The following is a 12595-nucleotide window of genomic DNA, read 5'->3' on the forward strand; positions in this document are numbered from 1 at the left end:
CAAGGACCTAGGGCAGTGGTGGCGAACCTATGGCACATGTGCCAGAGGCGGCACTCAGAGCCCTCTCTGTGGGCACGTGTACCATCGCCCCAGCCAGGCCCAGACCATCATTAAAGTGTGGAATTCTCTGCCAAATAATTTAAAGTAAATGAAAGCATTTGGGATTGCTTTCCTTACTTTGGTTGGATCATCTTAAGTTAATGTATGAGTTGTTTTTTCTAAAGTAAAACCTCAGTATTCAGGTTAAATTGCCGTATTGGCACTTTGCCATAAATAAGTGGGTTTTGGGTTGCAGTTTGGACACTCGGTCTCTAAAAGGTTCTCCATCACTGACCAAGGGCAAGGGATCACAATCAGTTTCAAAAGCTAATTAAAACTGCTGAAGAGGGAAGTAGGCTGCAATTCCTTCCCTTTCTTCCTTCCCATACTTGACTCTGTTTTACTTGTTTACTTGCCTCCAGGAACAGCCTAACTAACAGTAGTTAGTTCTCAAGGCAAAGGTTCCCAGAAGGGCGGCAGTATACTACCTTTCCAACCAATTCTGAAACTGAAGAGACAAAATGGGGGGGGGAGCGGGAAGTGGATGGTGAATTTAAAGCAGGATTACAGCTGAACATCAAGAAGACAAAAGTAATGATGACTGGAATTACACAACTTTAAGTCTGACAATGAAGAAATTGAAATTGTTCAAGATTTTCTATTCCTTGATTCCATCATCAGCCAAAAAGGAGACTGCAACCAAGAAATCATACTAAGACTGAGAGAAGAAAGGGCAGCTATGCATGAACTAGAAAAGATCCTTAAGTGTAAGGATGCATCACTGGTGACTAAGATCAAGATGACTCATACTATAATATTCCCCCTTACTATGTATGGGTGCAAAATTTGGACAATGAAAAAAGCTGGCAGAAAGGTTGATTAACGTGAAATGTGGTGAAGGAGAGTTTTACAGATTCTGCGGACTGCCAAAAAAAATAATAATGATTCTAGATCAAATGAAGCCTGAACACTCCCTAGGAGCTAAAATGACTAAACTGAGGCTATCATATTTATGAGAAGACTCATTGGAAAAGACAATAATGCTAGGGAAAGTTGAAGGCAGCAGGAAAAGGGGAAGATCCAACATGGGATGGATTGAATCCATCACGGAAGCTATGGCAAGACCTGAGCAAGGCTGTTAATGATAGGACATTTTGGAGGTCATTAATTCATAGGTTGCCATAAGTCGGAAGTGACTCGACGGCACTTAACACACACACACACAAACACACACACACACCTGATATGCAGTAAAATTCTCCTTACAACTTAGCAAGATGGTACAAAGAATCTGCTCCGACTCTGGTTTATGCCTTGCATTTAGACTCTGGGACTTCTCAGTGGATCAGGGAAAACAGTGCGCTTCAGTACTCTTATTCTCTGTCTCTTTCATGTTATCTCTCCTTATATATAATTGAATAGTGGGTGCCAAAGTTCTAATTCTAAAATGCACTCCCTTAGTGTATGGCTGATGGCACCGCGTAGCGTCACATCCTGGCGACGCCCCGAGGCAGCGATCCTGCGACGACGCACGGATCCCCCACCGCGGTTTGGCAGCCCTAAATAGAACAGTCTTTACCACCCGTTACAATTTCACTTTCCTGTCCCCACAATGGGCCTACTATGTCCTTGCTCTTTTTCTTACTTTGAACATAAGAACCTTTTTTGTTGTTGTTTTTAGCATCTCTCACAAGCCTAAGCTCCTACTGAGCTTTAGCTTTCCTAACTCTCTCTCTACAAGCACTGATTATTTGTTTATATTCATCCACTGGAGGCAAGGGCCAATCAGGCTGCATATGCAAACAACCTCTGTGTCCTGGCTATGGGGGAGGGGGGAAGAATAGCAAACTGCTTAGAATTTTGGAAGTGAGGGCTAATTGGGCTACATATGCAAACGACCTCTGTGTTCCGACTGGCTAGGGGGGGGGGGGAAGATCACATGTGGAATGGAGGGAGACCCAATCAGCTCACATATGCAAATAACCTTGAAAGGCTGGCCCAATCAGGTAGAAGGTGAGTCCTCAGGATCACGGCTAGCCTTTTATATATATGGTAATGGATGCTAAGCACTCATCTACGGTGCCAAAGAACAATTTGCCCATTCTAATGACACACAGTCCTCCTCCTTTTTGTTAACAGCAAATCAGTGGACTTCAAGGAGAGTTTTCTGGAATTTCTGCATGTCACAGATACAACAGCATTCTGTTGGACAGGGTGACAGAAAAGTATAGATTGTTGACATGTAGTATTTGTGATCAATGCCAGGATAATAGTGCCAAAGGAGTGCAAGCCATTGTTTCAGGGGGGAAAATCTTCAGGCATTCTTTGTACCTTGTTCTCCTCACAACTGGACTATTGTGTTGGTGCATGCTGCAGGCAGTTCTAGAAAGGAATTTTTTGCTGTTGTTGTGTGTGTGTGTTACATGTTGTCAAGTCACTTCCAACTTATATATAATATTCCACTGCATTTATTTGGTTCCCCCTCCCCCCAGTGGCCCATGAAGTGGGCTCACTGCATTTGCAAAAACTGATCCTGAAAGCTCTATCTCAGACATCCTGGAATACTACATGCTGGAATAGATGCTGTCAAACTGTTTTTGCTGCAGTTACTACAACTAGTTGATGCATTAGAGGTACTTTTTCATGGTACACATCTTGATTATTATAGATACACATAGTAAAAAAAATACTTAGCCATCTTTGCACCCAATTAGGGCACTCAAGACAATGAACAGTTAAAAAAAGACAATAAAGCAATTTTTAAAACAATAGAAATGTGTAAAACCAACAATTAAGGATTTGGATTGTAATATATGTTGGAGGATTAAATTAGCAGCATCAAAGATGTTAGTCTTGGTTTAAAAAACTGAGTGATGCATTTCTCCATATGCAAAATTAGTATTTTTCTTATGTTAGCTATGACTCCTTTGATTCTGGCTGATTTCGCACTAGAGCTGCCTCGCTGTTGCGCCGCCGTTTGCCTTGGTTCTATTGGTCAATTTCACACCCGAAGCTGTGTGGATGATTTTGACCCGCGGCTTCGCTGGATTTCCTCCGCAGTTTTGTTGATCCTCAAAAAACAGGATCACGAAACTGCGGGGGAAATTGGGCGAAGCCGCAGGTAAAAATCAGCCGCGCAGCTTCAGGTGTGAAATTGACCAATAGAACTGGGGCAAATGGTGGCGCAACAGTGAGGCAGCTCTAGTGCGAAATCAGCCTCTGTGTTGAGTGATAATATTAAGTTCCTTTCTCAATGGTGGATTGTTCAGCTGCTTAAGCGTTTTGGAGGGATCTGGTTTGGCCTCCTCACTTTCAGTGATAACAGAGAAACTTTTCTGCATCCCCTTAGGCTGAGGCTTCAGAATAATATTTCGATTGCTTTCAATAAAATTATGCCTATTTTATTGAATAGCATTCCAATAAAATCACAGAAGGTGTACTTTGTTCTCTCTGGCTTTATACAAAATAAAAATAATTAAGAAATAAAAATGTTGTACCATCTCTTTATCAGAGTAAGCAAATTATAATGGGAAAGGGAGTGGCAGAAGAAGAAAAGGGAGAGCCAAAAGGGAGAGGCCAAATTTAAGGGCTGTTGTTAGAGGCAAAAGGGGTGTGTGTACCAAAGGGGAAAGGGACCCCAGTTACACTCTATCACCCAGGGCCCATACACACCTAGAACCAGCTCTGCTCCAGGCCCCACCGAGAGGTTAGTAACCATGTTTGATCTGTACTACAGATGTTGTAAATTTTGTGGCAAATATGTTTGACAAATTTAGCTTGTACAGCAGTTGTGATCAGGGTGACCCCACCCCTGGATTGCTTTTGTTTCACAGCAACACAGTTTGCAGCTGCACTTGCTAGCTTTTGTTTACTTGAGCATGTGAAGGCAGCCAAAAGAAGCAGTCCTAGCTCATGATGCAATTAGTTGCCTAGTAAAAAGTACAAAGAAGCTTCTTCTTGAACAGTCTGTCCTTCATTACATGGACTGTGCAGAAGCACTATCGGGATGTGAAAACTCTCAAAAGTGTCCTTTTTTGTTTTGGGAATGCTTCTCCCTGTGCTGCACAATTTTATTTTAATTTTAAAACTTCATTATTTAAGACATGAAAAATAAATACAAAGGGGGAAACTACACTTCACATGTGCTTTGCAAAATCACACATGTGCAAAAACTCTCTGATTCCAAACAGGTTGGCAGCCATTGCTGTTGCTAAGGAGCAGAGAAAGGAAAAATGAATAGTAGATTTTTTTTAAAGCATTGATTTACCAGCAGTTTATAATTTTGATAATTGATTTAACACTCTTTTACTGAAGCCGTATGCAACACTATCTAAGGGGATAACAACTTTATCGGGCAATGTTACAACACACATATGTGAAAGCTGCTTGTTCTATATTGTGTGGTGTTGGGAATGAGTATAAAAATCTGTCAAACAGCCATTAATAGCTCATGAGTAGGATGGCCAACCTCCAGGTGGGGCCTGGAGTTCTCTCAGAATTACACCTGATCTCCATACGACAGCGGTCAGTTCCCTCCAGAAAATGGCAGCTTCAGAGGACAAACCTTATGGTATACCAATACATTCTAAGTGAAATCTCTCCCCAAATTTTCCCCTCCACAGGCATCTGTCAAGGAAAATTGGACCTCCAGTTCAATTCTTTGTTCGTGCATTAAAGCATTGGTTCAGGCTTCATACCAAGATTTAGGCCTGAAACATGGGGGAAGAGATCAAAGGGACAAATCTGGGGTTTGCCATGAGAAAAACGAGTGCTGGGGTCAGCCGTAGGTGTGCCAGGTTTGGCCTAGCAACCATTGGGGACAAATCTGGGGTTTGCCATGAGAAAATTGACAAGTCTGATAAAACGAGTGCTGGGGTCAGCCGTAGGCTTGCCAGGTTTGGCCTAGCAACCATTAGGAGTCCAGAGAGGTGCCATTGGGCACTGGCGTCATGTCACTTTTAAGAAAAACCTGGAAGTGATGTCAGTCCATTCATGAATCACCAGTAAAACCTCAGAACTTTTGGCTATTCCTAGAGAGGACTGATGTCACTTCCAGGTTTTCCCTAAAAGTGATGTCACTCCTTTGCCCAGTGACAATTTTCACTTTCCGCCTCCCACTGGCCACTGGAACAGGATGGCCAACCTCCAGGTGGGAAAGAGGAGCTGGGAAAGCCTGATCACACCTTCCCCAAATCTCCTAGAATTTCCCTGAATGGGGTTGGCAACCCTAGTCATGAGAAGTCAAACCAGTATGTGGAAAGCCAGATGCCTGATTGCAACAAGTGATCAGGATGTAATCCCAACCAGCTGGTGTCTGAGCAGCCCTAATCAGTATACATGATGCCTCATAACTATTTTGGCTAAAGCAGAATTTTCAACCCTACTCATACAGTGGACATGTCACCATTGGCCTTCAATTTACATTTATGTTCCCTACATCCTCCAAGTCTGAGCAGCTAAGAAAAATATATCAGGGATTTCAAAACATCTTTCTTACCCTCACACGGACCACCTGAGTGACTGAAGGCTCATTTTCCCTCAAAGCTCCCAAATAGGACTCCTTCTGGAAAGTGGGGATGTTATCATTGACATCTAGGACATTAATCCGGACTCTCCCTGTTGTCTCTTCCCCACCTCCATCTCTGGCAATCACAGTCAGTGTATAACGCTGAGTTGTCTCGAAGTCCAGCCGAGCAATCAATGTGATTACACCTGTATCCTTGTCCAATGAGAATCTGGAGACCCAAACAGCAAACCAACAATATTTAAGGAAACATACAATGGTAAATTGGCATCTGGAACCCTGTAGAGAAAAATCAGCGGGGGAGCCAATTGTGAATGGGAAATTAACCCATGAGGAAAAAAGGTATGACTTCTCTCCCTTCTACCACTCCTCTGTTCAAAATAAGTTTCCTGAGGATGCATTTCATTGGGGCAAAAATGGGGCCTGCATTACCCACAAATATGTGTATGTTTAGACACTCCTTAGGAGAAACAAAAAACAATCTTTACCTTCCTTTGATTAAAATGAGTGGGAGCTTTGCTGGAAGAACCTCATGAAACTACTTGGCAAGCAGGAACGTGTCTAAATGAGGTTCACTACAAACTAATGCTTTCAAACTAGACCCTCCAGAACATTTTTCAGGTGCTAGCCTGTACTCTCTCTTTCTGTGACGACAATGCATGAGGGCAGGGTGTCATGAACCAGTATCATACAGTGATTACAGTGTCAGGCTAGGATCTGTCAGGCCATGGCTCAAACCTACAGCCTGCCATGAAAGCTCACACTGGGGACCTTTGACCAGTTCCTCTGTCTCAGCTTAACATATCTCACACAGTGGTTGTGAGGACAAAATGGAGGAGGAGAAAAATGTTGTAAGCTGCTTCATATCCCCATTGGGGAGAAAACTGGCATATAGATGTCTACACCAATATGAAGTAGGTGATGTGCAAAGACATGTACCTGAGACTGTGGAGAGCTGTTATCAGTCTGAGTCACCTATACTGATCTTGATGGACTAATGGTCAGATTCAGTATAAGGCTCAACTAAAAATAAGGCTGATTAGCCTCAAAAAGAGGCTGGCAAGCACTGAACTGTCCCAACTTTATAAACCACTTTTAGCAGTTTCCCAAGCCCTAATTACTTTAATCTTGACCTCCTCTTCAGCTAGAACACCTACATAAATCTTTTTGGCTGAGATTTACCTGAATTCTGGATATGTGATTGAATGTCTCCCTTTTTGCTCCCCAGTATCAGAAAAGTGGCATCATGCCACCAAATTACGCTACTGACACTGCTGCGATTTTCTCAGATTCAGACAAAACTCTATGGAATGGGGGCAAAATGATGATCCAAGTCTAGCAAGCCAGGCCAAAGGATGGACCCACCTGTTCTGTTCCGTAACTTTGTTATCTGAATTTACAGGTTCTGCCCCATAATTTACTCATTATCTGAATTGCAGGTTCTGCTTAATAATTAATTCAGATGTGAACCTAATGGCAGTTAATTATGGAAGAATACTGACATGTGCAAATGGTAAGCATCAGGGCCTAATGTCATCAGAACAGATTGCAGTTTACAGAACTGGGACTGTGCTCCTGCTGCCAAGCCAGCAGTATCTTCTTGTCCATATTTCTCCAAGTTGTCTCCCTTAATCTGTAGTGCCTACCTTGCTTGCTTCTACTAGGCCTATTCTGGGGCTGTCTCCATGGCCATTAATCTCCATTTCCCATTGTCTGATGGAAGTATTTGGCTTGCCAAGTTATCCATCAGTCCAACTCCGCACTAGCCTGGTGACAACTGGGTGGATTCCCACTTTTGGGCAGAACTCCGGAGGAATGTGCTGTGATGCAAAACCTGTTACTCAGCTACCACAGTTGTCCGGTGTGGGTTTAACTGGTATTAATAATAAGTGTGTGAAGAAAAAGTTACATTTTTCTTTAATATCAGAATTAAAGGTAGTCAAAATCAGACCAATAGTCATTTCTATTGTCTTAAATGGAAAATACGTTTTCTAGATGTAACACACCCTCCCATCGCATGGTGTGATGAAATTCTTGGAGACTATGCCCCTCATACAAGGGATCCTCCTTCCCAGTATTCAGGCAGACATGAGAGAATGTTCCCACTCTATAGGCAAATACAATTTTCACTTGCTAAACGCAAACAGGGAAGGCACAGGACCTTTCTCTTTACTTATATTGTTGTTTAAGTTGGTTTCTTATTGATGGAAACTGCTTTGGAGTTTCTTAGACAGAATGGCAGGATGAAGATGCTTTGAATAAAATAGATACACTAAAAATAAAGGAATGCATATTATAAATAATGGGAATCCAAACCACACCAGAATGAAGTGAGGAACCCAGCAGCATAGGTGCAATCCAGGAAGTACTTACCTGTCAGGATCATCACTAAAATAATAGCTGACTTTTCCATAAGAGCCCACATCATTGTCTGTTGCCTAGAAAATTAGAACAGAGAGAGCCATGGGAAATATTTAGGAGGAACCAAACTCAAACTTCAGACACAAGTCCTGATTTTGAAAGCACACTGAGACATGCAAGATTTATTTGTTCATTTATTTAAAATATTTATTTACATGTCTTTCTCCTAAGCATCTCAGGACCTAAGAGGAGGTTAACAACGATATAACAACAAGCATATTCCCCCTTTGCCCTAGTCCAGGCTGCCCTTTCTGGAATAATTCTGTTTTACAGCCTCACCATATTATAAGCATACAGAAGTGTCAAATGAAAATGCTGCTGACAGGAGGTGGGATCATGAACCTCACTGAAGATACAACATTCTTTATGGTAGGCTACATTTCTGTTTCTTGCTGCCTCCTACTAGTTAATACTTAGAGGCAGCTCAGAAGAAGGAGCACATTGAATTTTCTCATTCTTAATCATTCTGAGCGGAAGCATTTTGGGTTGGAATTGATTCCTCAAGGGCAAAAATTCCAATGCTTTTTTCTTTGTCTATGTGACACTTATTCTACCTGAATTTGTGTACACAACCATGCCTTGAACAACTGCCACACCCTTGCTGGTGATCGCACATATAGCGAGCAGGCACAGACAGTAGACTGTGGTGCCAAAGATGCCAGGACTTTAAAGTATGCTGGACTCAGAATGGCTTCTGCCAGGATCACACTATGTCAGACGTACTACATTACTTCCTTTGTGGGCAACAAAACCCACACTTGACTTCATGATCTGGTGATTTGCATTATGCCATTCATCTGAAGTTGTGTAGAGAAGTGCCCTTCAATTATTTTCAACTGTTTCCACAAAAATCACGCAATTAGAATCCTGAAGTAAAAATATTCTGCCACTTACAAACCGTAAGCCACTGCTATGTTCTCTGCACACATAGGTGCTACCATAAACAATGGATCAGATAAAGCCCACATACACTGACAAAGACAACCAGGTTAGACAGCCATGAAGGCCCAGATGCTTGAATTGCAACTTTATGGTCTACTCTTAAACATAAGGAACATAAAGCTTCATGTACAGATGGAGAAGCATAAAAGCTCAGACTCTTCCATAGAAGAAATCTGCAAGACAAAACAGCGACCCCAAGGTCTACAGACAAATATGAATATTAAGAGTGACATTTACACAAAGGAGCTTGTTTACATATCCAGGGTCACTCCATCTTCAAAGACACATCACTGTTATAAAAAAACCCCTCATTTCTGGGACAGTGAACCTATTTCCACTCTTCCCAAAGGGGACTTCCACAATAGAAGGAAATATAGAACAGTTTCATCCAAGTCTGATCCATGGCTACGATAAATGCACAAATCTTTTATGCTATATCTCCAAGACACAGAACTTAAAGGGTGTTGTTTCCTCCTACCTTACAGATTATGATTTTAAGATCTTTTGCTATACTGTTGTTTTCTGTAAGCTGCTTAGAGAAAGCAATCAGCTGGTCAGGCAGATCAGAAAGTTTTAGACAGGCAAGCTGAGTCTATCTTTGCCCTGAGCTCTTCCCACAGAACATGCAGATTCACTGTCAAATACAGGGCATCAGTAAATATATAGCTGGTAAGATTTGTATAGATAGCCTTGTGTCACCTTTGCATAGAGGTGTAAAAGAGGTGCTTGAGAGATGTTCTGGAGTTCTAGCTAGGAAGTCCCTGGCTCACCTCCCTGATCCTGACCTCAGGAAACCATTATTTCTCTCTGTCCCTATCCAAAATGTGGAGAAAATAATATGGGATGGCTTCCCACAGCTATTGTAGGACTGCTGGGATAAAGTATGTGAATACATTAACACACAACTGATATGTACTATTGTAACCAGACTGTATTTTCACACAAGCCAATTATTCTTGCTGTACAATGCCATTCTTTCCCTCTTGACTATCCATTTGGTTTGTACTTTTTCCAATACCTAGACCAAAACAATTAATCTAGCTGTTGCTCATCCTTATCCACAGAATCTGGATCATAGCTTCCAAAGGAATGCAAAATTAATTTGTGCTGCCACTGGGGACACCTTTGGGGGCACATCAATTACCCTTTAAAAAAATCAGTTAACACACACTCTACAAAGAGAACATACTGTATGCAATGTGGAAGCATTAGACAACTACTGATCTGAAGCTTTTTGTGGTCCTTTGTTCTCTTTTCACTGAAACCTTTTGTCCTACCTGAGGGACTGCATTATCACTTTTGTGGGCCCCCAGCATTTTTGCCTTCATGGGCCCCTCCCATCATAACAACATCAATATTAAAAATCATTTTTATATAATTTAAATGCTTCGACATTTTATTTTTTTCTGTTGTAGGCAAAATGTAATAGATTTCCATGGGCCCTAAACATTTCTTCAGGAGTTTCTCAACCTGCATCTGGCAACTGTATCCCCCCTCCCAATCACCCGCTGGTGACCAAGGGGGACCTGGCAACCCTACTAAAATGCCTCTTGAAACGATGCTTCTGAGAATCCGTTATTTCTCGAGAGCATCATTTTGAACTACAGCAGGAATGGAGAGGTGAGACAGTAGTCTTCTGCAGATGGAAATCCTTGCACCGAAGGCAATGCTATGCTGGATCCAAATCTCTCCTTTAGTTAGGAATGTTAACAAAATTTTGTGACACCTCTGGGTTTGGTAGACAGTTCCAATTTCTTTTATGGTTACTTCAGATTCAAAATGCAACTCTGGTCAACCTTTTTTTCTAGTCTGGCTAACAAAATTTGACAGAAATATTGCCACTAAAATGTATGACTGTTTTTGAGTCAAGTGCATATAAATGAATATAATATAAAAATGGCATTAAATGATAAAACAAACTTTGCCAAATTTGCCAAATAAGATAGGCAGGACAAAAAGGGTCTTCCTAACATCTCTGTCCGCAGACTCTGAAGGCCATCCTAAGCAAAGTTATACCCTTCTAAGCCTATTTACTTTAATGGACTTGGAGGGTATACCTCTGCATAGTACTGTTGTTGTTGTTGTTGTTGTTGTTATTCAGTTGCACAGTTGGGTCCGACTCTTCGCGACCTCATGGACTACATCATGCCAGGCCCTCCTGTCATACTTAGTACTATACTATACTGTAAATTTTCCAAAGCACAAATTACTATATCCAGAATTTTGTTTTGTCTATCAGGACTAGAATTTCCATCTAACCAATCAATTTGAGGCCTGTTGAAGTCACCCATTTCTATTATGGCTGCCTCCCTCTTTTTTTGGGGGGGGGAGATGTCAAATCATTACAGTTAGGGAGAAAAGAGGAACCCCAAACGGTACCATGAGCCTCATAGATTTCTGACACATTCCTTTGGTTTTCTATAATGGTGGTGAATGTAAGAAACACACCCATCATACAGTCTTCCTCTGTTTCATTTAACACATGGAAATCAATATGAGATTAGTCACTAAACTTTATGCAAGGGGTAGGGGAAATCAAGCAGCCACATTGGCCACAGCTTTTCCAGAAATGCTGAGATAGATTAATGCATTAAGAACACAAAGTAGACAAGAAGGATTCTCCCTCTGAGCAGAATCTAAGACCTTCATCATCAGGATGATGTCCTTGCAAATCTTTCAGAGCTGTGACAGATTTCACAACCTGGTCATGGCAAAAAATAACATCAGCCTTCCCAGCGAAGTGTGTAAAGCTCACAGTGTCATTCTGGGTGAGCAAAGTAAGATTTGTGGGTGTTTTAAAGTCTTGGCTCTAATGAATATATAAAATATGCATGAGTGGCAGCAAAGGCAAAGGGGACAAATTTGTATTTTAAAATGAGAAAGATGGAATAAAATTCCAAACTATCTTGTTTTTAAGCTTATTTTCTAAATTGATTTCTGCCTGGGCTCTTTGGAAGTTGAATGGACATGAGAAAAAGTAGTGTCAGAAACCCATTTCATTCCTAAACTCAAAAGGTTTTATGAGTGACGTGGAATAAGGCCCTACAGTACAACCTTCATGATTTACACATGGCCTTGCCAATCCTTGAAGAGACCAAGACAAGGAGGCCACAAAGGGTTGATTCCCTTTCTGTTCTTAGATTACTGATGGTGGGGATGGACGTGGGCAGACTGCATGAAATGCAGAAAGGAGGATAAACCGATAATAACTGAGGCAGGAGTGTAAGGAAACACAACATTACAGAATCAAGCTACATCTTTAATATCCTTCCAGCTTAGTCAGTGACATGTTTGCATCACTTCTGGCTCAGTAACACTGTTACATTTAATTATATCTTCTGTGTAACTTTTCATTTATCTGTTCAAAAATTAAATCTTAATTGAAACTGCTATTACGACTTACAACCATGCAAAATCTCTTTCAGAAGAATCAGTTTTATATGCATTCCTGGTATATACATTACACACACATTGCTGAGATAGATTTCTAAAGATGCTCCTTTTTCTCATGGTTCCATAAGCAAGTGAAAACTTTGCGGCTATTAACACCAGATATCTCAGACAACAAAATACCTGCATGTCTTGGCAAAATCTGTTGTGACAGTGGGATAGTACACAGCATCTCTCCTTTATTATAAAGGAGTTTTGGGTGCCAGAATTCTAAAATGC

General features: G+C 41.4%; 1 protein-coding gene across 1 annotated transcript in view; it reads right to left on the reverse strand.

The window, feature by feature from the left end:
- CDH23 (cadherin-related 23) overlaps positions 1–12595 on the reverse strand; it is a 797360-nt gene that overhangs the window by 278969 nt on the left and 505796 nt on the right. The window contains exons 13-14 of the mRNA XM_015422891.1: positions 7937–8001; positions 5537–5774 (exon numbers count right to left, since the gene is read on the reverse strand). Coding sequence (XP_015278377.1) covers positions 5537–5774; positions 7937–8001 — 303 coding nt within the window. The remainder of the gene's footprint in view (positions 1–5536; positions 5775–7936; positions 8002–12595) is intronic.

Source organism: Gekko japonicus, unplaced genomic scaffold, assembly GCF_001447785.1.
Source record: "Gekko japonicus isolate JY-2015 unplaced genomic scaffold, Gekko_japonicus_V1.1 scaffold49, whole genome shotgun sequence".
NCBI lineage: Eukaryota > Metazoa > Chordata > Lepidosauria > Squamata > Gekkonidae > Gekko > Gekko japonicus.